The following is a 24,461-nucleotide window of genomic DNA, read 5'->3' as shown; positions in this document are numbered from 1 at the left end:
GCCTATGCATATGCATCTCCTTTTGCATGCCAAAAATGAGCATTATCGGAGTACAGGAAAGTACATGAAACGAAGGGATTTCGCAGCGGGCGCCTTTTTGTCCGAACACTGGGGTCGCGATAGTAGTACTGGTACACCCCAGACCTCAAGACCTCCGAGTCAGCAGCGCATGGTGTCAGGTCCGACAAGGTATAGTGGTTTGAGGCCCAACGGATCAAGTCTGTCATGCAAGATTGACAGATGATGGGACTCGAAGGCGAAATGAACAGTACGCGAAGACAGCTGCACCGCCCCGCCACCTCGCAAACCCACGTATGTGTCGATGACTTCGTAAGTATATAGCATGTACCCGCAAGAAATCGATTTCGTTGAGAATTCGGGTTTCTCCTCGCCCTCGTCCGCCGATGACCTTGGAGGGATACGCCGATGCTGTCCTCGACATACTCTCGCTTTCACGCATGCCTCCTCGGGACTATTGCTCTCCTCCCTCAGACCGAGGCAGCAGTATTCGCCCGCGGAAAATTGAGCGCATCTTTATGGGTGCCCCAGGGGACGCTCGTGAACGACACGCGAGTCTTCGGGGTGCACGACACGTCTGACGGCTGCCCCGTCGGCTGGGTTCCGTGCTCCGCGTCAACCTGCTACCCTCTCGACGGTTCCACATGCTGCTCCAGTATGTCCTCCAGGCTCACTGATGCTCCGAATGCTCGCTGACCAGTGCGCCCAAGATGGTAACTTCTGCGAGTTTGGGTCCTACTGCGACGGCGGAGGATGCTGCCTTGACGGCGAGATCTGCGGCGGCAGCGCCCCACCGCCGTCGACGATCAACGTACCCACCGCCACCACGCCCCGCACGACCGCTACGACGCCCCGCACGACCACGACCGCTACAATCGCCACCACATTCAAAGCGCCCACGACGAGCGTGTCAGTGGGTTTCTCCACGTCCGACCAGATCACAGAGCTTGGCTCTGTGTCGCTGCCAACGGTCGCAAAGCCAACTGAACAGACGACGGTCAGCACGAGGCCTGCAACGGTTCCTGTAGCGGACAGCGCGACCGTTCTCAATCCTAGTGCGTCGGCGAGTGTCAGCCTCGGAAATGACGCCACTGCAGTTTCTATGAGCTCAGGAGCGAGCGTCTGGCTCGCTGGTCTTGTCGTGATCGCAGTGTTCCTTAGTATGTCGTACCTTGCATCCCATACACCCTCTGGCCTGCTAACGAACGCTCTCGTCAGCTTAATCTGTCGGAGAGTGCAAAGATTGTTAAGTAGTACCCCGTGGTCGATCTGCATATGCTCACCCCTGCGAATGTCCGTGGGACGCTGTACTTTGCCTATGATTCTGAATCTTTACGACTTCTTCTGGGCATGAAAGGATGCTTTAATTCCACATGACGTGGCCTCGTGCACAGTGTATGAGTACGCATGGAATGTGATGGTGACATATGGGCCTTATCTAGATACAGTCCGAGCGTGCATCGTCTGGTCCAAGATCTTATCACGGGAATATATAGCCATACTGTTGAGAGACTCACAATGATATGTGAACGCATCTCAGTCTCTAGTAACGCGTCAAGCTAGTTCGTCCCGCTCTGAGAGGCGTCGGCGGCAAGCGCGAGCATGTGCACCCCATCCTGGCGCAAGAGCAATGGGTCGATGATAGGGACGTACGGCACCGCACTCGGAGGGCCCGACGGGTACGCATAGCCAAGACCGGAGGCGAACTGTGCGTGCTGAAATCCTGGATGAAAGTTCCCCGAGAGTGCTTGCAGCGGCTGTCGAACGCGCGCATGTCCACGACCAGCAGCCGTCAGCTCGCCAGACAACACCTGAGACAAGGACGGAAGAGTGACCTTCTGGTGAGGGTTGGCTTGGGCTCCTCCGACATCAGCGTCTGTGACTCGGATGCTGGGCAACTCGAGTGAGTCGAACTGAGGCGGGAGGGATGCTGCGTACATTCCATTGGGGAGGTAGAAGTAGCCAGAGCCAGGAGCGAGACCAGACTGAGGAGGAAGGCGCCATTGGGAGGAGAAATCTGCGACGGACGCGCCCGCGCCCATGAAGGTGTCAAGTCCAGCGCCAGAAGAAGATTGAGCAAGGGACCAGCCAGGCGAGGCGGCAAAGGTAGTTAGAGGGCCACCCATGAGATCGTTCATAGGGAGCGAGACGTATTGGAGCGTAGGATTCGTCAATGTTGTGTCTTCCGATAGCAGAGTGTCAGTCGGCGTCGCATTAGTTTGCTGTGGCGGCGCGGCGTCCTCCACTCGGTCATCTATCTGCCTTGTCCTCTTGCAGACGCAAGTCGGACAGTTCTTCACGAAGAGCGCGATGAGATCCTTTGGGACCCAAGTGTACGTCTTGCGTATCTCGTTGGCCGTCTTATCCCGCCCGCCGTGTCCGACGCGCTCATGGCAGGCGCACATGATATCATAGATCTGCTCGCGGATCGCTACGCGCTTCCCGTCGTGCAGAACCACCGGCAGGGGTCTATTGAGGTTCAGAGCTCGCGGCGTACCGCTGGTTTCCCAAGTAGCATTCCCCCGCGCTTCCCCTTCGGGCTTGTATTGCACGAAGGCCATCACCTCGTTGCCGGCAGTATCATCGTCAGGATCGATGACGTACGGCGTCAGCCCCCCGAAGTCGTCCGGGAGCGCGAGCCTGAACATCTTGCGGACCCACCAGCGGAACTGTGGCGAGCCGATCTTGTTGTCGCGCGGTTTGTGAAGCGCCAGCCAAATGTCGTCGAACATCTCCTGCGAGATGAGTGCCTTCGCCTGCTTGCGCCCGTCGAGTGAGCCGATGTACTGCTCCTGCATCGTTGAGAACTCCTCGCGGGTGGGCATCCCGAGGTCCGGATAGGATCGGTCTGACTTCGCGGAGGACGAGGATGAGGATATCTTCGATATCCGCGGAGGAACGGGCAAGGTCGCGAATTTGAGAGCCATGCCTCCGCCAGAGGGCGCATCGGGTGTCGAAGCAAAGACGCCTTTCTTGTTGAGGTTGTCGGAGTCGCGAAGGGGACGAGAGGCGGGATAGGGTCGTTTGCCCTTGGCGACCTTGTTCTTGCCCTTGTTCGGCTCCGTCGTGTCCGCTTGGTTGGACACAGCAGCCTTGCCTCGAGGCTTCGTTCCAGAGGGGCGAGCTGAACGGGGAGGCATTATACGATCGTTTGCTATAAACAGCCTCTTGATAGGTTGTGCGACTGGACGGAAGACAGATCTGTTCGAAACAATACGGAGCTCTGAGTGACGCAACGTACTGAAGGTCTAGACTGGACCTGAACTCTCCACAGATCAGCAGGGAAGTCCACTGGGTACTCACGACGAACATACCCAAAAACTCCAATAGTATGCGCCGAGTAGGTAACCTGTACGATACTGCTGAGATAGTATGTGAGTGTAGGAGAACAACCGGGAACGGGGATGGAAAGCGAGAGGCGAGTACGAAAACAAACCAGTCCTTTGTGACAAACGAAAGGGGTTGACATCACACGATCGGAGGCTGGCAAGAGCGAAGAAACGGGAACCGAAAGCAAGTCGATCCCAAGTCTAGCTAGTAGCAACAACATGATAAATTACGCTATTCCAGTGATGTCGAGTCCATGGATATGCAGTACAGTGCGGGATGAGGTTGTCAGACGAGAATTGATGAGGTTCAAGGAACGTAAACAGGAAGCGTGTCCGCAACGCTGAGCAACGAGGGTGAATACCGGGTCCCGGGCACGACGAGACGCTCTGTCGGTGCGAGCACGACGACGTGCTGTCGCTTGGGCGGGCTGCGCGAATGCGGCTGGTTCGTCGAAAACGAGCTCGACATCTCCGAATCGTCCAGCACGGCATGGACACGCGGGGTCCTGGGGTCGTCAAACTCGTCAAAGCCCTCAGGACGAATAAGGCCTCGGCCGTCCCAGATGCAGCGTATATCCTGCCCCGTGATTATCTGCGCGAGGCGGCCTGACTCGACGTGTCTAATCTCAATGAAGGTAGGTCCGAAGAGGAGAATATATGGCGGGTGCCAGGCTGCATGGGAGGCGATCCCTTCCCATTCGATGACTGGCGGCGAGCGAGAGGGCGCGCCACGCTTGTCGACGTACATACCGTACTCTGCGAGATGCTGTCATCAACGAAGTCAAACTCGTCGTGCAATGCGGTGTAAGCACTTACCATCGTAACATAGGAAGAACTCGTCTTCTCGTAGTCGGAACATTGCTAAGGGCTTACACGTCGTCGCCCGCTTCCCAAGCCTGCGCAAATCTTCTTCTTGTGGTATGGTGACGCTTTGGAATCTGTCGCAAACGTTAACAATTGGGGACATCGGTGCAGGGGAATGCGATGTCACGCACTCCATGAGGTCCATAATTTCGAATCCTTTCGACATCAGAACGCAAATCTTCGTCTTCAAAAAGAGTAGATCTGTTGAATCGGAAGGCAGGAAAAACTCCTGTGCGTTCAATCGATCAGGATCACAGGCATAAGGGCGCAGTTCCGACGTCCCCTCACCCTAGCAGTTCTGAACCCTGTAGCCAGCGAAGCATTTCCCGACACGCGATCCGCAACCTCCAGCACGCAGAATACACTATCTAGCTGTAAAAATATCGCTCGTCAGTCCGCGGATGTGGAGAAATGCTGTGAAGTCGCCCTCACTCCTCGCCGCTGCTTATACACCACAAGAATACGGCCTGCTTGTCGTCCGACGCTGAAGAAATCAACGTGTTTGCCCTGCCTACTCAGCCTCTGCAAACCTAGTACAGGCTGATGGGCGTGCTGCCGAGGCACAGGCGTTGGGACAATGCTCTCGATATCGATAGAATGCAGCACCTGCACAGAATGACAACAATCAGCCTCGGAGTCCAGCAGGTCAGTAAGTATATGTGGATGGCTGGTACCTTGTCTGCCAACACAAGAAGCGAGCCTTGCTCTTCAAGAAACGCAAGCTGCGTTACATGCTTGACAGACACGACGCGTTGCAAGGCTTCAGGTGATAGTTACTAGGACTCTCCGATAGTCAGAAGCAAGGGGTTACGTACTGTCCGGCTGATGAAGCATCCCTATCCATATCCCATCCTCACTTCCAACGGCAACCAGACTGTGGCCGTCCTTGGCTAACAATGGTCGAAGACAAGCACAAATGAGCAATGTTAGATAGCTGTAGGCGGAGAACCCAGACACGTACCAAATGGCAATGAGCACGATATCCTTCCCGTGATCAGCCCAGGATGGTGTGCAGATGGCAAGCAGGTGTCGTCTGTGATAGTTTCTACCTGGAAGACGCTTCCCTCCGCTTGAGCAGCCCTTCGCGCCCCTATCGCCTCCTTCATCCGTCTCCGCCATTCGTTGCGTTCGTCTGGAGTCGCAGCGTAGAGCGTGTACGTCCCGCCATGCTTTCCGTAACAGTGGAACGATAGTGGATGGTAGCTCTTGTCGTGACTGCCTTCCGCAAGCGAGTCTACGAGAACGGACGAAAGGTCTGGCGAGTCACGGCCAGGTCGCATCATGCGAGTGAAGGTATTGCTTCGTTGCACAGGACGGATGCTCAGGCTGGAGAGGACGAGGAACTCCACGCGCACCGGCTTCGAGCACGCGTCAGCTGGGACGGGGCAAAACCTGCTTGCGAGGGATCGGTGCTCACTGGTTTCCAAACGACGTATTTGAGATCATCTCCCTTGCCCTTCGGCTTGGTCATGACCACTGCCATGAACGTCCAATCGGGAAACGTACGGAAGGATGAACGAGAACTGACGACGCACAGTAGTTATCGAACAGTATCACCCATAACTCCTTCCATCCATTCACACTCCGTTTCAATGGGTCATTCTGGCGATAAAGCGGTCCAGCATGAACGACCGCGCGCGTCGGATTGGAGAAGTCGAGATCCTGATACGCAAGAGGAAGGTTGTGGTGGCCGTCGAGGGTAGAGTTTTGCGCGCGGGGAGAGCGGATTCAGTCGTGCCAACCTTCGAGTGGACCCCAATTTGACACTTACCACGACTTGATGGGCTCCGAACGCTATCCTCTCGCTATACCACTGCACCCTGGCATGGCGATCGTTCGGTACGGCTGGGACCATGGGACACAAAGAAGGAGAAACCTTCTGTCATTTCCCACATCCACACATGTGCACACGACTCGATCGACCTCACCTCCATGCCCGTTACTAGGATGATGCTCCGTCATCGTACAGGGTATCAAGGCCCGTATGGACGCTCGGAAATGGTTGCAGAGACCGTAGTCGTCGTTAGGTCGGCACGGTCAGTGAGCTCTTCTCTTCGCGAAGGACGGAGCTCAAGAAGACATAGTAAAGGACAACAATGATGTACGCGCATACAACGGGGATTGTATCCAGCGTCGTACCTCTGCCACTGCCGTTACTGGGCACACTGACACTGTTTCGAATGACGGGCCGCTGGACGACACCGCCATCCCCATCTTAACGAGAACGTCCATTTGTAGCCAAGGTACGTTGTCGTCATCCATCACGAGGGCGCGCCTTAGGGCTCATGCCCGGCAATATGTGTAAGTGAGCACTCTCCTGTACCTCAACCTCGTGAACTGGGCGGATACACCATGAAGGACATGCTGATCACTGTGAGTTCCTTCGTATAGGCTACTTACGCTACCAACCCTACAGGAGGCCCCGGGTCTTCAGTATGCACATCCACCATTGAATATGGGAGTTACTTTCTGACAATGCAGCTTCAACAGTCTGTGTCACCACGACGAAGTTGGTACCCCCCACCGAATACCTCTATGCGTGGTTGTGGCTGCCTCCCTAGGCCTTGATCCTGCGGGCGACAATATCCCCGGATTGGTCTGGTGAACCAGCTCCGCGACTTCAGGACACTTCGACGAGCTCACAGGTGCGGCTGTCACTATATTCACTTCGTCGCGCGCGACGCCTACGGACAAGTTCGTGTATGGGACTTCAACACAGGAGAACCACTGACCCTCAAACCCGATACCCAGGTCTAACGCTCCGTATCACCTTCTCCTTCTGACCCTAGGTCCATATTGGTCCGCGATGATCATAATGGAAGTGTCGGCTTCTGGAAGCCAGAAGGCGCCAGATCGACAACAGCCGGAAGTGGTGGTGTTAACTACATTGCTACAGAGTTCCGATCGCGAGGCGAGTGTCAATGAGTACGAGCACCTGCGCGCTGGTGTTGGGTAAGAACGATGAAGGCAGGTTTGTGTTCTACCTCACCTTCTAACAGGGTGTGCGAATGTTCGCGTCTGGTGATCTGCTTGGAATATGGGCACCTATCGGATCGCCGCATCGATTCAGAGGGCTCGTACTTCATCGCATCAGGCTTAATTCCATCTGACTTTCTCGTACAGTGTATGCATGATACAAAGTCGGATTATGGGCTCTTCGAGCCCTGAGTGAATTTCGACTTCCCGCGGATCTTGCCCGGACCCCTTACATAGGATTGACCATGCTCAACGAGTAGCAGAACGCAATCCAGCATGGCCCGAACGAGGCGGGCTACCACATGCTAGGAGGGAGGTCGACATGCAGACGTACATGAGGTATGCCCCTTGTCATTATATACCAGGGGCAACAGTCGTCCTCACATCCCCATCGCCGTCGACTCTCCCTCTGAGGTACGTCCTTCACTCGTTGAGGCTCGGAACGGCAGCCATCCAAACACCCTTGCCACAGATTACCTCAGTCAAACCAGCGTCAAAACTGCCCGTCATCTCTTCCTTGGCTTACCTGGGCAAACGCGTGCGCTCTGTCATCCCGGATCCCATCCCCCAGGGCGCCTCATCGAAGTCCGGCTTCACTCTCGACTCCTCTGGCGTTGCAGGCTTCTTCGGAGGAGACAGCGCTGTCTTGGCAATGGCGTCTGTGAACCTCATCCCAAACCGTCGCTGGGTTGGCTGGTACAACACCCCCGGCAGCTACGAGATAGCCAAGCAATTCGGGCAGCTCGCAGACTCCCCTTTTTGGGACGCCCTAGTCCCGGGAGGGAAGCACGAGCCCGCAATCCTATTCGAACTCGACGGGAAAGTCGGCCCCGAGTTCATAGCTTCGTACTCTGGGACCACTTTTGCGCAGACAGGACACCTCGCCTACCTACTCACACGAAAGGCGAAAAGCATGACCGGGATCGCTGATACGCAGACGGATAGGGTCGGCACTCCTACCAGTCTCGTCATCATCGACTTGCCCCAGGTGCCCCCGGCATCTGATCACCCAGCTCTTCCTTCCTCCTGGTTGCCGAAGCGGTCCGCCCTTCTCGCCCTCGTGCCTATTACTGGGAGCGTCGTTGCCTGCGTATTTTGCGCCCTGGTCGCAGACTGGTACTGCTGCGCGAACATTGCGCTAGGCATCATCGCTAACGGATGTGCGTGCTTCTTCGTCGGTTCTGGAAAGCTGACGTACGTACGTCCGGACAAACCCGCATATACTCCTCGGGGTGGTGGCATCCTGAGGCAAGACTGGGGAGTTGTTCTGCTTCTGGGAACGCCCACACAGGTGATCTCAGTCACCAGAGGCCGCTTTGTCTTGCAATACGGCACGAACACAAAACGACCGGAGACCACTCCAGATGAGTCGTCCAATCCACCCTCGAGCCCATCAGCTCTCGGAGACGTGTGGGCGCGTCTCGCGAGCTGCGGTTTACGGGGACACTGGCAGCCTTTGGACGGTTCTACGGGCTTCAATTCGTGCATGCAGATCTGGAAGCTCTTGACTAGCCCGAGCCAGCGCACCATAGGATATTGCGCTCTACTCCTCACAGTACAATTCTTTGTCCAGCTTCTCCTGATCCCCCAAGGCACGCTCTCCGGACAAATCATGTTCATCTCCACCCTCGCCCTGTCCTGGGGCTACAACTCGTATCTCTCATCGGTGGATCGAGAGGACATACAGACGGACATTCTCATCGAGAGTGTCCTCAGGCTGCACTTGAAGGAGCGCGCCAGGAAGTACGACTTCAAGTCGCGAACGGGAATGGTGATTTTCGCGTGCCTCGCCATGCCGTATGAAACCAATGAGCCTCCCCCGGACCGCATGAAGATCCTGAACGCGTTGCTCCCAAATGACACGAGGGTGTGGAAGCATTGGAAAACGGTCGTGGAGGCGAAGTTGACAGCGGCTACGAGTGATTCCGGGCCTTGGAAATTTGTGCCCGAGGACAAGGCATTGGATGATGCGAGCGCTGATGAAGAGAAGCTTCTGACAGCGCTGCTGAATGACGCAGAGCTAGCATCCGAGAGGTTTCACAAAGACAAGGATGTTAATAAGAACTTTGGATTGTAGCCACCGGACTGCTTGGTTGAAATTTCTGCTATACCGTCGCCCTGCATATACGACCGATCTGTTATTTATTTATTATACTCGTGCGAGCTCTTGAAACATGTACAGTCTACATTGATGTGCTTCCATTCCTATTCGACTACTCAAGTCCACACTCATTGTTATCCTTGCCGCCTTCAACAAGTCCGAATGAGAACGGTTCAGCACGAGATCTGTTCCCTATCCTCCTGCAATTCCACCTCTCCCCGTCCAAGTCACCACAGTCGATTTTGGGATCACAACCACTCGCCCCACACATTAGACTTTGCAGACACGAACTTGCATCCTGCAGCGTCGACCGTGATCCGTTCGTCTGATATCCTCGTGACATAGGGGCTTTCCTGAGGCAACCCGTGGGAGGCAAGGAGAGGTCAGAGCGCCTTGGGTAGCCCGATTCTTATCCGAGCGTGCTATCCGAGCTAGCCTCACAAGACCTTCGGAAGGTGCGTACGTCTGGGTACAATTTTCTAGGGTGAACAGTTCCCAACTCGAATATAGATGGTAGATACTATGATATCGTACATTGAACTATGATTCCGTACGTCCAATCGGGAACGAAAGGAACGATCTTCATCGCACACCGTGGTTCGGATTCGAAGCGAGCCACCCCTTCAGCTCCCTCACCAGCTTCTTCGCTGATACCTCCAGCGTCTCGTCCCTCGCCCGCGGCACCTCCACAATCTTCCGCTTCCTCTCCTTCGTCGTCAGCACGAGCCCCACCGCCCTCGGCGAGAATGACGCCGTGAGCGCCGCAAACGGAATCGGGGCAACGGTTCCCGAGCTGCTCGACCCCCTGATCTTCCCCGCGTCCTTCCCAAACGACTTCTTCGTCGGGCTCGAGATGGGCGTGGTCGCGACGGGGGTAAGCCCGGAGGAGAGAGGGACGGCGATGACGCCGTCGCGCGCGCCGTAGTGGTGGACAAGGTCCTCGAGGCGCGCGCGGGGCTGGAGGAGGTCGAAGAGGTCCTTGAAGCTCTCCTCGCGCTCGAGGTGGAGCTCGCTGTCGTCCGTCCAGACGTCCTCGCGCACTTTGAGCGCGATGAACAGGTCGAGGACGCGCATCTCGCGCTGGGAGGTGTCCGCTGGGGAGGACGATGTGGCTGAGGCGGAGGTGGAAGCCAACGAGGAGGTCCCGGAAGCGGCGTGTGGGAAGGGGTCCGATGTGTAGGGCGAGCGGATGAGGGAGGTGTATAGGGGGAGGTAGGTCGAGCGGAGGACGTGCATGCATGCTGCAGGGATATAGGTCAGGATTAGGTTTCTGCGAAGATGAGCTGTGGAACGTGAATGCCGGGAAGAACCGATTTCAAAGTATGATGTAGACTGTGTCCAAATGACGTACTGGCGGAGTACGTGCTAAGCAAAGAGGCCAGTCCTCAGAAAGCTGGAAAAAGCATACGCTCGCGAGTAGCAAGGCGATATGGACTTGGTCGTTGCGACTCTTCTGGAGGAGCCTTCCAAGAAGGTATACCATGTTTTTATGATGCGGGGCGGGCGGAACGTATAACGGGCCAGACGTGCACGATTCAATGGCCCAGCTTCGGATGAATCCATGCACTCACCGATGTACATCGCACGATTGACCAGCCGGAGGCTCAACGTCAACCAGTACAGGACCTTTCTCTGCTTCTCTACCCGTCCCTGCGAGAACGTCTCGTAGACGACGCGTAGCAGTATGTGAGGCGGCAAGGTGACCAGCGTGAGCGGTGGCCGGTGCTGTGTCGGGAACGGAGGTGGGCTGACAGGACCAGCTTCGACGTACGGAGGGGGTGGGGGTAGCATCAGCGCTTTTTCGTCGAGGATAACCATGGTGCTGCGAGTCCGAGCGAGAGGTTTATAGGGCGGACGCGGGGGATCCTGCGGGAATTGTCCCGGATGGCAGCAGATATCGGATTCTGGCGCTGCGCAGCGACGTCGTCTCGGGAGCGCAGTAGAGGTAATCAATGCGGGAGGAGAGGCGACTGGCTGCGATACAGCGGTAGGTGAGACAAACGATGTACTGCGTCGACGTCGAGTCCAGGGACGAGGCTGAGACCATGAGAGGATTGGTGCTCCTTGGGAGGCAGTACCCACCTCAGTCGGGCCGCCGGGAACGCCTGCCACAAGGTCCGAGAGAACGGGAAGTCATGCGCGTCATTCAGTGGGGGGTGCGAAACATGCCTAGATGTTTCTCGACGTCGGCGACGATGTTGAGGTCGTGGGCGACGCAGACAACGACGCTCTCGACGCTGCAGAGCGCGTCCTTCGGTGGAACGGCGAGGCTGAAACAGGAAGCCTTGTGCCGAAACGGCGACCGAAAAATTGCTGCTGTGATGCACGTCACTTTAGGCGGAGTTGAAAAATGGGACTCTGGAAGCGCTGAGGTCCCCCGATTCTGGCAGATCATAGTCTCGTGACCAGACGTTCGGAGTGTGAAGCGGATACGAAAAATCGGAGGTATCCGGACACTCGAACGTCTGGTGGCATCACCCCCGTTACTCCCCCATCGGTGACATGCGTCACATCCCGACGCCCAGTCGGGGCAGTCCGAAAAAGTCGGAGTGCGCCCTTGGTGCCCGATGTGGCAGCCCGCTGTCAATGTTCACCCTGTGCTACACCTCCTGTATTAGCCACAATGCCCCCATAATCCATCATACCTGGCTGCTCTTAAATACACTACATGGCTATCTCAACTCCTCAGTTCCTCTCCCATCATGAAGAAGACCACGCCCACTCGTATGCAATCCTGCAAGCCGCGCGACAAGCCGCAAAAGCCTCACGGCGGTACGACTCGCATGCGACCCGCCAGGCGCTCGAAAACACCTTTCGCGACAGAATGGGAGGGAAGGCGCCACATGAGTGGCAGGTGGATGTTGCTGAGGCCCTGATGGTGGGGTTGGATTGCACTGTAATAGCGGGAACAGGGAGTGGCAAGACCATGCCATTTGTGATGCCCGCCTTGGTGGAGGCGGAGAAAATGTATTTCATTATTTCTCCATTGAACGCGTTGGAAGCGGACCAAGTAAGCTTGCTGGTATGTTGACAGGCTAAAAATATGCTTACCGTGAGGCATAGCGTCCTGCAGTGCCTCTGCAACCTCCACAAACTGGAATCGGGTCAGCCCTTCTTCCGAAAGGCAGTCGGGAGGCGAGCGGAACATGCGGGAGGTAGTTTCAAGCTCACGATCAAGAACCTCCTCCACACAGCCTAGTGCGAACTCCTCGAGAGCCTTCCGAGCCCCTTGGGGCCGGACGTGGTGGCTGCGCGAAGCCGACGCCCGGGGAACCTTATACCAGCGCTCAAGGATGCGGGGAAGCTCTTCGCTGCCCATAAGGGCACTGCGCTCATAGCGGACCTTTGGGTCAGTGATGCAGGCGGTGTCACCCCAGCTGAGCGCGTCCAGGAAGAGGGGGAGGTTCATGTCGACTGAGTCCATATAGGCCAGGATGGACTTAACGCGGTCGACAACGGTGCGGCCGGAAACGGAAATCGAGCGCGATAAGCGCCCGCGCATCGATTGGGTGTTGTATAGGTATATGGGTGGGGCGGGATCCTCGAGTGCTGCTTCGACCGGGTCCCATTCAGAGACGTCGGAGAGCCGGTCGCTGTCGCAGTCGGATGGCGCATAGTCGGCGTCGTCGTCGTCGTCGTCGAAGAGGGCTCCCCAACCGCTGGGGTGCGCCTCGATGTCTTCTTCGGCGCCTCGGGGATCCATAAGCGCTGGCGGACAGGAAGCTTAGTGACGGTAGAAGGCAAGCAGGAGACGTCACAGCCTGTCACCGATGGGGGAGTCACGGGGGTGAAGCCACCAGACGTTAAGGTGCTCGGGAACCTCCGATTTTTCGTTCCCGCTTGGAGCTCCGAACGTCTGGTCACGAGACTAGGCAGATCAGTGATTCTGCACACCTTCGAGCAACCTTCGAGCACCTCCTCTCGTACAGCTTTCTTCCACCTGCCATCTCCTCCAACGCCCTTAGACAACAGTCGTGTCCACATCTACACCCCTTGCAGTCTCTAGTGTGAACTGAGTGGTCTGACCGTTCAAAGCACATCGAGGGAACCGTTCTCCGATCCGGTGTCCGAAGTCCCTCAAACCCAGGACCCCGGAACACCCCTTTAGCGGTTGGTTCTCAACCAACACGACCCCCCACTGACAACGACAACGCCCATCCCATTTCACCCTGCTATATGGGCCACACCAAGCGCAAGAATGTTCGCCAGGCCCCTCAGAGTGAGTGACTCTCGTATGGAGGGCATGGGAGATGGGCTGATACCCGCCAAGTGCGGTCTCGCACGACGAGGAGCAAGGGGAAGGTGAGCGGTCAGATCGCTATCGCATGGAAGCCACATGTTCATATTGAGAACCTGCTAGCCCATTACAACCAACCCGGAAGTCAATAGCCAGATGCTCAACGAGCAGCTGCGTCAGCTTGGCCTCTATGCTGCCCACACCATCGGCGACGGCAACTGCCTGTTCCGCGCTCTCTCCGATCAACTGTATGGCTCCCCTTCACAACACCTCAAGCTGAGGGCGGATATCTGTTACTGGATCGAAGCTCACAAGGAACGCTACGCTCCATTTGTGGAGGACGAGCGCGGCCTTGACCACCATCTGTCGTGTATGCGCCAGCAAGGTGGGTGTATGCATCTTTCCCATCCGCTCTGCATCCTCATTCCTGTCCCAGCAACCTATGGTGGTCACCTAGAATTGTCTGCCTTTGCTCATATGACGAAGAGGAACGTCAAGGTTATTCAACCTGGTCTCGTGTACGTCATTGAATGGAATGCCGGAGGAGACTTCGGAGACTCCTCGGTACAGGGCGACGATGATTTGAACCTCGACGATCGCGAAAAGCGACGTCAGAGACGAGAGCGGCGTCGTTCCGAACTGGAACAGGCTGCAACTGATGACGGGGACCCTTCGACGGCCATGGGGACGGTTTACGTCGCGTATGTATCTCCCTTCGGCTCCTTGTGGGCTCCTAGTTGACCGTGGTGCAGCTACCACGATTGGGAGCATTTCTCCTCCATCAGGAATCTCAGGGGCCCACACACCGGTCTGCCCAACGTCGTAGAATCCTCTGCTTCGGACGCATCGCCTCCGTCTCCAGTGAATAAGAAGCCGGTATCGAAGGCTAAGCCGAAATCTGCGAAGCCTCGGGTCAGGGAGACGAAGAAATCTGTTGTCGCGACACTCATCGAGGTGGAGGACGCGACTCCCCGCACTCCTTCTCAAATCCCCCTCCCAGGCTCGGCATCGCCGTCTCCACCACCGTCGTCCGCCCCTTCTTCTCAAACCTCCGCCTTCCCTACACTGGCATCGTTGGAGCCGCACGCCTATCGTTCTCCGAAGCGGACCTTCGACGAATCCTCTGCATCATCCCAGATGTCTGAAAGTTCCCAGAGCGCCGCCAAGAGGGCGAAGAGCGGTTCTCGAGCTACCTCCACATCACGTACACTGAGCGCCGGTGCTGCGGCAGCCGCGACTGCAACTAAGAGCATGAGCGTGGACGCAGATGATCTGGACACTCCCGATTTGTCTGCTGTCGGCTCATCTGCAGACTCAGTGAGCTCATTATCATCCGTACCATCTCCCGCGGCAACTCCCCCACCAGTCGAGCCTCCGGTGGAGAATCGCCTTACGCGCCGCCAGCGGAAGAAGCTGGGGCTTCCAAAGCCTCGCCCTGCTAATGTAGGCCGCACCGTCGCGCGTACGAGAAGCGCTGGGAAGATCGTGATCCCAGGTGGAAAGCTTTCTAAGACATCAAGCAAAACAGATGTCGCTGACGGCTCCGAGGACGATCCCAACGCGAACGCGGAGTGGCGGAAGAACGGGACCGGACGTCTGGACGTCCGAGGGTTCAGGGAGCTCAAGATATAGGAGCGCGTTGATGAGCTCTGTCGCGCGCGTCGCGCTTGCGCGACGGCCGCTCAGACCATTTGCATCCCTCCTCCACATCTCATTGTCATCTTTGGACTTCGCATCTTCTTTTGGTCTTGGTCTCTTGCATCCCATCCCGTCAATCCCTCGATACCCTCGCACTTCAAGCCCTTCGTGTCCATGTCGTCGCAACATCCATCGCTATCCGCTAGGATCTCCTTGTATCAACAGCATCTCCTCTTCCTCGCCTCTTCTATCCTCTATCGCGCTTCCACGATTGTCACGACCTCTAGGCACGTTTTTCATGCCCCGCATTGGACGCTCTCCCGATTGATCATCCGTCGTCGTTCCGCCCACCTACAAGTCAAGTTATTCCGTCATATAACGCAACCACACATCTCCAATACAGTCGCATCCGCATCATATCGTGATACCTGAGGCTGACGGCCTCGCCGCAATCACAAGCTCTCCTCCTTTCCCTCCACGTCGTACTCCTGTGTTCGTGCAATGACTCGGTTTGGTTCCAAGGCAACATTGAACAGTGCATCCTCCTGGCGTAGTATACGTAGTGCTCTGTCCCACTCAATTATACGCATTTGTTCCTCGCGTTGTAGCTTTGTACATGTATCGTCTCTCTCGGCCTCAAGTTATATATTCTGTAGATATATTCTACCCTTTGTGCTCGCATCCTTCCTTCCTTCACGATGTTGAGTCAAGTATCGAGATCTCACGATCGGCCGGTCCGGTGAGTGGCATCGATTGGAGACTAACTTCGAGGACAACTCCTGCGGAGTCATGCGCGGGATCAGAGGATGTGCGGACTCCCTCTGATCCTGCGCATCTGGAGTCTGCCTCACTGTAGCTTATTCCAGGACCACCATCACCCAGTCACAAGCTACTACGCGAATTCTACCGAAGCGAAGATGGATCTTGGTCTGCAGAACGTTCATGTTTTGCTTACTGGTGCGTTCTCTCATATGAATACCAAGGTATCCACTCACAGATAGTCCGTGTGGATAGGTGCGAGCGGCGGCATAGGGCTCGCTACGGCTCGTCTCTTCCTGAGTCAGTACGAGTCTCGCTCGCCGTTCGTCTCACAGGCTACCGTAATGTGCGTATGGTGTTCACTAACCCACCTCGCGCAGAACTCGGAGCGCGAGTGACCGCGCACTACAACACGAAGTCCGCTCCGCTCGATCCCCTCGTGCAACAATTCGGCCCAGAGCGCGTCCGCGCCCTCCAAGCGGACCTCACGGTTGAGACCGACGTCGAGCGGCTCTTCGCCGCGTCCTCTGCTTCACCCTTCGGGCCGGTGCAGGTCGCGGTGATTAACCACGGGTGGCACGTGTCGCGCGAGGTGCCCCTCGCGCAGATAAGCTTGGAGCAGTGGGAATCGACGTTCAAGGCGAATGTGACGTCGTCGTTCCTCGTCGCGCGAGAGTACCTGCGTGGGCTCGAGAAGGCCACCGAGGAAGTCAAAGACAAGGCGGCGATTGTATTGATCGGGAGCACGGCGGGTAAGATTGGCGAGGCGGGGCATGCGGATTACGCTGCGTCCAAGAGTGGTGAGTTTGGGCTCTTGCACATCTTTGCTGCTTGGGGAAGACACTGACTGTTGGTGCGTTCGCAGCCCTGATGTATGGGCTGTGCCTCAGCCTGAAGAACGAGATCGTGAAGATTGCCCCAAAGGGACGTGTGAATGTCGTTGCCCCTGGTTGGACGAGGACGCCTATGGCGGAGGAACGCCTCGAGAATCCGGACGTGAGGTATCGGGCGCTCGCGACGTGAGTAGCGTACAGTACATTTGTCTAGGGTGATTGCTGACTTCGAATACCGTTTGCGGATTCTTGTGTTAGGATCCCATTGAAGAAAGTCGCGAGGCCGGAAGACGTCGCGCATCAGATCGTCGTGCTCTCCTCGCAGACCGTCTCGGGGCACGTTTCGGGGCACGTCCTGATGGTGGAGGGAGGTATGGAGGGCCGTCTCCTGAACAGGCCGGAAGATCTGGGGCTGTAGACCACAAACACGCCTCCTCGTACATGCTCCTGCACTGTTGGTTGACACGCCTGACATAGAGTACATACATACTACGAAGCCCCACCGAATTCAAAGTGTTGAGGATGCAAGAGGGAGGCCTCACCATTTATGACACCGCCGCTTTGATCTGATGGAAGGATTGGTCAGAACATATCCACTTGGGTCGGATCCGGAGGGTCACATGGTTAAATTGTTGTACGACTCCTAGTTCGACTGCACATGCTGAGCTTGCGTTGTTCACTTCAATACGAGAAGCCGTTTGTGATGCCGACGCTCATGCACATCCTGAGAGAACATCGCGACCCCGTCTGTCCCTGATGACTGGGGCCAAGCTTGAACCGCATCGACATGTGGACCCGGATGTCATTTGTGAACGAGTAGATGCGGGCGCTTGGGTGATCGAACGTCCGCATCAATACTGAACCGCGTACTTGCTTCTAAGTTCCCGGCGAATCGATACTGCTTACTGCCCACGTTGCCTGAGCAAGCACGCTGGCCGTCTGATACGGCGGCGAAGCGTTGAGCCTTGTCAGCATCGAGGGGGGCGCCGAAGGCGGGAAGGGAGAGAGCTGGAGAGAGGCCTAATCGGGACAGGCGTTACCAGGCCAGCGCCACGTGGTGGGGAATGCGAGCAGACGCGAGCTCGCCGTTCTTGGCGTCGAGCTCAACCTGTCCCGCGACGTCGACCGTGCTGCCCTCGCTCAGGTTTGGCAGCATCAGTCGGATCTGCTCTGCGCGTTCTCAACATCTCAACGGCGCTCTCTCCTGCTTAGTCAGGCCTCCTTCTTGTCTCTGACCGCCATCCACCCCGTCCTCGACCACCCCACCAGCCAACTGTCTTGCTGATTGGTTGCCCACATCGTACCCATTGCTGGCTGCGCAGCTCCAGACGGGGAGTAAAATATCAGCCCGCTTAGCTCGTGCGTCTCTGTCAGCGGCTTCTGTGCCTCATCTTTTCTCACATCGCACGCTCAGCTTGGTTCATCTTCCTCCGATTGCCAACTTCTCCCCGCCATGGACCCTTTCTCTAGCTTACAAGTCCCCGATGATTCGCAGCCCGGACCCTCGCGCCAGCACGGTGCTAGGCCAGTCTCCGTCCAGCCCATGTCCTCAACAGCCAACTCGCAGTCGGCGAACCGGAAACGTGCGTCCCACAATGTTGTGACGTCTCAACCCCAGCCAGAAGAGCAGCAGCCTAGCTACCGAGACATCTACTCGCACCCCGCTGCCCTCGAGTATGCGGCTGCCCACCCGCGGCGGACGATCCCCAAGTTTGGGCCGTATCTTCTCCTGCAGACGCTCGGCGAGGGCGAGTTCGGCAAAGTCAAGCTCGGGCTGCACATGCAGTGGGGCGAGGAGGTCGCGGTGAAGTTGATCAGAAGGGGAAACATAGACTCCAGCGTGAGGATGTCCAAGGTTGAACGCGAAATCGAGGTTCTACGAGTGCGTATTCGAGTCTTGCCTTGTTCTGAGCCGCGCATAACCTTGGACGCAATCGTGGCAGACCCTCAAACATCCTAACATCGTACGGCTGTTCGATGTTATCGAGACGGACAAGTACATTGGTATCATCCTGGAATACGCTTCTGGCGGCGAGCTGTTCGACCACATCCTCGCGCACCGTTACTTGCGGGAGAAGGACGCATGCAAGCTGTTCTCACAGCTCATCTCCGGCGTGTGGTACATCCACCAAAAGAAAATTGTTCACCGCGACCTCAAGCTCGAGAATCTGCTCCTGGACCGTCATCGCAATGTTATCATCACCGACTTCGGCTTCGCCAATCGCTTTGAGCACCGCGCGGACGACCTCATGCAGACAAGCTGCGGCTCTCCCTGCTACGCTGCGCCCGAACTCGTCATTTCGGATGGTCTGTATGTCGGTTCCGCCGTCGACATTTGGTCATGTGGCGTGATCTTGTATGCTATGCTTGCCGGGTACCTCCCCTTCGACGACGACCCGGCGAACCCTGACGGCGATAACATCAACCTGCTTTACAAGTACATCGTCAATACGCCGCTCTCCTTCCCCGACTACATTTCTGACGATGCACGGGACCTGCTCTCCATCATGCTTGTCCCGGACCCTTCTCGTCGTGCGGACCTCCCGTCCATCATGGCGCACAGATGGCTTGCGCCATACGCCCATCTGTTCCAGAAGAGCGTGACCGAACTGGAGCGCACTGCGATCGAGCAGCACCATCAGAAGAGGCTGGCATACCAGAGGCAGATGAAGGCAGCGGCGAACACGGAGGGAGCGTCGGCGCAGAAGATGGCCCGTAGCCAGAGTGCACGTGTCGAGGGCTACACGTCGCCCACGTCCCCCTCGGGCTCGCGCGGCCACCGCGACCAGAGGTATGCTCCGCAGGCACAGCCGGAGTTCCTGTACGAGACTTCGGCACCGTCGAGCTCGAGTCGTCGGGGCGTCAACTCCGCCATCGTCCTCCCCACGTCTTCCCCCCTCGATCTGGAGGACGACCCGTTCGCGCCTTCTCCGTCTCAGGAAGTGCCGTCCATCGCTCTACTGTCGGCACAGGTACCACAGGATGTTACTAACGGCGTCTTCGATGACGATCGCATGCAGGTCGACAGCGGGCTGGCCCCCAAGTCGACCGTCCCTCCTCCGGCTTCGTATGCGCCGGTCAAGACGACTTCCCCCGAGTCGAAACGGTCGAAGGTTCGCGACAGGCACACTATTCAGGTGGAGTACGGCGAGTCGGATTCGAAACCAAAGCCGTCTAAGGAGCGGATTCGTACCAACGGCAGCACGGCGACCCCCGAGCGTGCGACGAAGAAGCAGTCGCTCGACATCGATGCCAGGTCTTCACAGAAGCCGCTCCCTGGCACGCCTGCGTCGGCGTCGCGAACGCAACCCGATGGCGCGGCGACGTCGAGGTCGGCTGTCCCCACGTCCCCCGCTCCCCCGGTGTCCATCGAGGTCACTGGCCCACCTATCACTCCAGTCACGTCGGTCGACGATAAGCACGCTCAGTCTGCGATCTATGCTCAGAACGGCAGCACGGGCTCGACGGGCTCGGACTCGTCGAAGGGCCGCCACCGGAAGGGTCTGTCCATCGACAAGATCGGGATCTCGAAGATGTTTGGGTCCGGGTCGGGCTCGGAGCAGCCGGCGACGAACGGCAGCGTGTCGCGCACGCCGTCGCAGAGCCAGAGGTCGGTCAAGGAGAGCAGCGTGCCGGCGTCGCTCAAGGACATTGTCCGCCGCCCATCGAGCGTCCAGGTCGGCACCTCCACCACCGCGTCCGTCGACACCAGCGGAGATGCGGCCCTGCTCAGCCCGGGGAGCACGGCCAGCAGCAAGAAGGCGTCGAGGCGGAACACGCTCACGGTCATGGTCGCTCCCATTCGCAGCTCGATGAAGCCACGCTCGAAGAAGACTGTCGAGACTCCGCTGAAGGAGAAGGTGGAGGACAAGGACCGCCTGCATCCCCCAGAGGGACCTGTGGTTCCCGCGAAGGCGGATATTGTGCCGCCCTCGACGCCGCAAGGGATGCGCTCGGCCCGGGCCGAGGCGAGCGGGACGTGGAGGAGTGTGCCGATCCCGGCGTCGACGGTCAAGGCGAGCAGGGTCATGCAGTGGTTCTGGTCGAAGAGCAAGGGCCGCGGGCCGTCAGATATCTCGGATGGAGAGGTCGAGAAACCCGCCGCGGACGAGATCGCGCCGCTCGCGGCCACCCGACCTGTCCCCGTAGAGCGCACTGGGCCCTCAATCAACATCAACACCCACCTCGTTCCCGCGCCGTCGGAGAAGGTGCATTCGCCTATTCCCCTCACGGCGACGCCCTCGGACGGGTCGTTCGCGCCAAACCAGCCCCATGGCTTCACGGACCGGATGCTGCGCGGCATCAGCGGCGGGCGCGTCCAGCTGCGCGTGCACCACGGCGCGGTGGACCAGACGACGATCACGACGGGCTCGCCCCCGGAGGTGATGAAGCACGTCAAGATGGTGCTCGAAGGGATGGGCATAGATATCGCGGTCGAGCACGAGTACAAGTACAGGTGCATCCGGCCGAAGAGGAAGCGCGCGGGCTTGGGCTTGCGTGGGGATGGCGGTGGGAGCTTGGCGGCGTTCACTATTGTTGGATCGGCCGCTTCGAACGGGGTATGTTCCGAGTTTGTCCTTGGGGTTAGTTGTTCACTGAGACGAGGTTCTCTGCCACGACAGGTCGACAAGAGAGGACTGCCTGTCCCTTCGCAGTCGCAGTCGTCCTTCGGCTCGTCGACTGGGGGCATGCTCCGCGGGCTGCTTATGCGCCGTCAGTCGTCGCAGGTGTCCACGGGCACGCTCCATCAGATGTCGCCTTCGATCGAGTCTGAAGCGGGCTCCGACGCCGTGCTGGCTAATGCTGTCCCGGGCGCCGCGAGCGATGCTTCGTCCCCGGTCTCCCTCGACACTGTCTATGGGGACCAGCAGCACGATGCGGGCGACGAGGTTCGGTTCTCGGTGGAGTTGACGCGTCTTGACCGTTTGGACGACACTTACAGTTTGGATATTCGGAGGTTGAAGGGCAACCTCCGGAGCTACAAGTTCTTGTACGATACCCTCAGACAGTGAGTTCCTTCCAGCTTGGTTGGGATCTGCACGTCACTAACCCACTTCTCTGCAGACGTGCTGATCTTCAGCGTTGAACTATGGCGGCCGCTTGCCTGCCTTCACCCCTTAGTCCGTAAGTTGTATATGACATCCTCTAGTTTCCTTGTCTCCAATGTCCGATATGAGCATGGCACGATTCAGACGTTCCCAGCACTGTCCATATATACATGTGTCAATACTCCAGCTCCCTGCAAGATTGACTCGTCTCTCCCCTCCTACCCTTATCGCTCACCCCCCTAATATTCTCTCTACCGATCATCCCCTCTTCTCTCAACCTTCTCGTCATCTTCCTTATCCCTTGTTCCTATTTCTATCACCCTTTGTCTTGACAGTCCTTTTCTGCCCTATGAGTACAACTCCATCCCTCAGTAAATCTACTGCATTGACGTTGCACCCGAGGTCACTTACTCGGTCCCCTCGCTTCCCCTCCAGATCTCGGTAGCGTATCTCGTGTCCTTTCGTCTGGTTGGAACTTTGAGATCACCGCCATTTTATGATATATCCCGCTCTTTCTCTGCCTTGTCTCTTTCCCGGTGGATCCGCACGCTCTCATGTCACGACTACAGCATCGCATACGCACTCGTAATCCCCAAAATATACCATCCAGCTTGTTTCCGATGCCAAGATGCTGCTTGCAAGTGATTTCTAGTAGCCGACGGCCTCGCCCAGTGGCGGTCATCCCAGAAGCCTGTGCTCGTTTCAGGATCTCAAAGGAGTATGATAGATAGAATGTACAAAACGGTCGTATATGCAGGGCGAGGGTATAGCAGAGATCTCGAACAAGCGGTCCGGTGGCTACACTCATCAACATCTTTGTCTTTGTGAAAGCTTTCTCTGCGTCTTTCTGCAGCGCTCTCAGAAGTTCTCCTCATCGGCGCTTGCATTTCCAATGCCCCGTCCTCGGGGACAAATCGACAACGCCCCGAATCACTCGTAACCGCCGTCAACTTCGCTTCCACGACCTGTTTCCACTGCTTCCACATCCTCGTGTCGTTTAGGAGCAACGCGTTCAGGATCTTCATGCGGTCCGGGGGTGGCCTGTCGGTTTCATATGGCATAGCGAGGCACGCGAAAACCACCAATATTCCGGTTCGCGACTTGAAGTCGTACTTCCTGGCGCGCTCGTCCAAGGTCAGCCTGAGGACGCTCTCGATGAGAATGTCCGTCTGTATGTCCTCTCGATCCACCGATGAGAGATACGAGTTGTAGCCCCAGGATAGGGCAAGAGTGGAGATGAACATGATTTGTCCGAAGAGCGTGCCTTGGGGGATCAGGAGAAGCTGGACAAAGAATTGTACTGTGAGGAGTAGAGCGCAGCATCCCGTGGCTCACTGGCTCGGGCCCGTCAAGAGCTTCAAAGTCTGCGAGCATGGTTTCGAGCCCGTAGGATCGTCCGATGCGACAGCAGCCAGCGTTGTTACGGGTCAAGTCAAAGGTCATGACTTCTAGACGACGGATGACCGGTCACTGTGTGACCCGGTCATGACCGCCAGTCAAAAGTCAGCACGTGAGATCTCCGGCATGTCCGAGACGGCGCCAAGCGCGTGGCCGCGAGGAGGTACGATGGGGGCTGATGAGACTATCGCGAACTCATCCCTGTCCTTTACTTTAAATGACCTACTACCCCGTTATATGCTATGTCTGAGCTGCGAACCGACAAAGAGCTTGCCGACGGATAGAAAATAATCAATTTGTAAGGAATGGAAGTCGACCTGGACGCGAATCTCAACGATGAACTAGCTATATATAACGAACAAGCTGCAGTTTCTAGCCTGCAAGAGGAGTCTGAGTCGGAGGAGCAGTTGCGCAGCGGCCTACTGTTGGTTGCCACAGCTGACCGTCCAGTACTTTGTGAGTCATGATAGCAACCGAAATGTTTTAGAGGGTCTGTTGAATACAGGATAAGCCATGCTTGATTTACATTATCACTTGTTGAACTTGGACTTATCCGGTCCGGACTACACTGTTGAACAGGCGCTGGTCTACACAGCTTGCCTAACACAGCCGTCACAAGATATGGAATGGCACAGCCGTTTACTGCAATAACCGAGGCTGTACTACTCATGTGGTACACACACAGCTTCGCTGTGTACGCACTGCTTCTCTGTGCGACTGTGCATCCTGGGAAGGTACTGTATAGTACTACGTAGCCACAGATGTACAGTAGTATATATAGGGGACCTCTGTACCCCCAATCTACAGTTCAGTTCACTCGAACGTCTCCTCTCATCGCTCTTACAAGCCTCTTACAATCAACCAACCCTTCTAGGTGAGTTGCAGGCCATCCGCTGTCGTTGCCACCTGTGGGAGAGGCTTTCGCCCCCCCCGGGTTCAACAGGTTATGAGCCCTGCTCGACGCTGCAGAATCTGCACCGCTCACTGCGTGCTGTGCTCTGTAAGCTCGCAGCTCACCTGGATCTTTGCCATTGTTATCGATGTGCAACCGCTGCTTGGATCTGGCGTGATCATACGCTGCCTGTCATGCATGCGCTGTGGACTGTTGTGGCGCGCTTCGTCACTGCTTACAGTGCCACAGAGAGGTAACCTATGTCGGCATGATCTCTCTCTGCCTCGACTGCGTTCTTTGAAGGCGTGTGGCTGACAAGTCTCCCTTCTAGAACCATACCTCTCGACAATATGTCTGGTGCTCTCTAC

At 57.0% G+C, this 24,461-nt stretch overlaps 10 protein-coding genes across 10 annotated transcripts; 6 read left to right on the top strand and 4 right to left on the bottom strand.

Moving 5' to 3' along the window:
- Window positions 1-426: 426 nt before the first annotated feature.
- DICSQDRAFT_184098 (uncharacterized protein) lies at window positions 427-1,268 on the top strand (the record flags this gene model as incomplete). The annotated part of the gene is made up of 3 exons (XM_007371281.1): window positions 427-673; window positions 729-1,178; window positions 1,252-1,268. The coding sequence occupies 3 exons, from the start codon at window positions 427-429 to the stop codon at window positions 1,266-1,268; spliced, it is 714 nt and encodes a 237-aa protein (XP_007371343.1).
- A 951-nt stretch (window positions 1,269-2,219) lies between these two features.
- On the bottom strand, window positions 2,220-2,945 carry DICSQDRAFT_72548 (uncharacterized protein; the record flags this gene model as incomplete). The annotated part of the gene is made up of 2 exons (XM_007371280.1): window positions 2,220-2,487; window positions 2,623-2,945. Coding segments are annotated over 2 exons (591 nt in total), but the record flags the coding sequence as incomplete, so codon positions are not given.
- Window positions 2,946-3,626: 681 nt separating this feature from the next.
- On the bottom strand, window positions 3,627-6,010 carry DICSQDRAFT_184097 (CNH-domain-containing protein). The gene is made up of 11 exons (XM_007371279.1): window positions 5,983-6,010; window positions 5,747-5,873; window positions 5,629-5,687; window positions 5,173-5,569; window positions 5,027-5,101; window positions 4,886-4,971; window positions 4,644-4,817; window positions 4,500-4,583; window positions 4,343-4,440; window positions 4,164-4,285; window positions 3,627-4,103 (listed from the first exon to the last, which is right to left on the bottom strand). Exons 3-11 carry the CDS (start codon window positions 5,680-5,682, stop codon window positions 3,655-3,657), a joined length of 1,539 nt encoding a protein of 512 aa, XP_007371341.1. The 5' UTR covers window positions 5,683-5,687; window positions 5,747-5,873; window positions 5,983-6,010; the 3' UTR covers window positions 3,627-3,654.
- Window positions 6,011-7,509: 1,499 nt separating this feature from the next.
- DICSQDRAFT_130378 (uncharacterized protein) lies at window positions 7,510-9,196 on the top strand (the record flags this gene model as incomplete). The annotated part of the gene is made up of 5 exons (XM_007371278.1): window positions 7,510-7,526; window positions 7,562-7,601; window positions 7,660-8,385; window positions 8,479-9,054; window positions 9,188-9,196. The coding sequence occupies 5 exons, from the start codon at window positions 7,510-7,512 to the stop codon at window positions 9,194-9,196; spliced, it is 1,368 nt and encodes a 455-aa protein (XP_007371340.1).
- A 674-nt stretch (window positions 9,197-9,870) lies between these two features.
- Window positions 9,871-11,464, bottom strand: DICSQDRAFT_113697 (uncharacterized protein; the record flags this gene model as incomplete). Its single annotated transcript, XM_007371277.1, has 3 exons — window positions 10,860-11,464; window positions 10,159-10,529; window positions 9,871-10,098 (listed from the first exon to the last, which is right to left on the bottom strand). The coding sequence occupies exons 1-3, from the start codon at window positions 11,104-11,106 to the stop codon at window positions 9,871-9,873; spliced, it is 846 nt and encodes a 281-aa protein (XP_007371339.1). The 5' UTR covers window positions 11,107-11,464.
- Window positions 11,465-12,031: 567 nt separating this feature from the next.
- On the top strand, window positions 12,032-12,271 carry DICSQDRAFT_13629 (uncharacterized protein; the record flags this gene model as incomplete). The annotated part of the gene is made up of 1 exon (XM_007371276.1): window positions 12,032-12,271. A coding segment is annotated over one exon (240 nt), but the record flags the coding sequence as incomplete, so codon positions are not given.
- Window positions 12,272-12,391: 120 nt separating this feature from the next.
- On the bottom strand, window positions 12,392-12,736 carry DICSQDRAFT_28608 (uncharacterized protein; the record flags this gene model as incomplete). The annotated part of the gene is made up of 1 exon (XM_007371275.1): window positions 12,392-12,736. A coding segment is annotated over one exon (345 nt), but the record flags the coding sequence as incomplete, so codon positions are not given.
- Window positions 12,737-13,464: 728 nt separating this feature from the next.
- DICSQDRAFT_184095 (cysteine proteinase) lies at window positions 13,465-15,629 on the top strand (the record flags this gene model as incomplete). Its single annotated transcript, XM_007371274.1, has 5 exons — window positions 13,465-13,507; window positions 13,559-13,590; window positions 13,649-13,910; window positions 13,962-14,226; window positions 14,278-15,629. 5 exons carry the CDS (start codon window positions 13,465-13,467, stop codon window positions 15,155-15,157), a joined length of 1,482 nt encoding a protein of 493 aa, XP_007371336.1. The 3' UTR covers window positions 15,158-15,629.
- A 451-nt stretch (window positions 15,630-16,080) lies between these two features.
- DICSQDRAFT_72592 (NAD(P)-binding protein) lies at window positions 16,081-17,173 on the top strand (the record flags this gene model as incomplete). The annotated part of the gene is made up of 5 exons (XM_007371273.1): window positions 16,081-16,120; window positions 16,178-16,222; window positions 16,303-16,722; window positions 16,788-16,941; window positions 17,014-17,173. The coding sequence occupies 5 exons, from the start codon at window positions 16,081-16,083 to the stop codon at window positions 17,171-17,173; spliced, it is 819 nt and encodes a 272-aa protein (XP_007371335.1).
- Window positions 17,174-18,208: 1,035 nt separating this feature from the next.
- On the top strand, window positions 18,209-21,841 carry DICSQDRAFT_175379 (Pkinase-domain-containing protein; the record flags this gene model as incomplete). Its single annotated transcript, XM_007371272.1, has 4 exons — window positions 18,209-18,637; window positions 18,699-21,314; window positions 21,378-21,763; window positions 21,820-21,841. 4 exons carry the CDS (start codon window positions 18,209-18,211, stop codon window positions 21,839-21,841), a joined length of 3,453 nt encoding a protein of 1,150 aa, XP_007371334.1.
- Window positions 21,842-24,461: the final 2,620 nt, after the last annotated feature.

Source organism: Dichomitus squalens (genome assembly GCF_000275845.1).
Source record: "Dichomitus squalens LYAD-421 SS1 unplaced genomic scaffold DICSQscaffold_96, whole genome shotgun sequence".
NCBI classification, from domain to species: Eukaryota; Fungi; Basidiomycota; class Agaricomycetes; order Polyporales; family Polyporaceae; genus Dichomitus; species Dichomitus squalens.
Note: the sequence above shows the minus strand (reverse complement) of the source record. Positions and strands in the feature narration are given on the sequence as shown.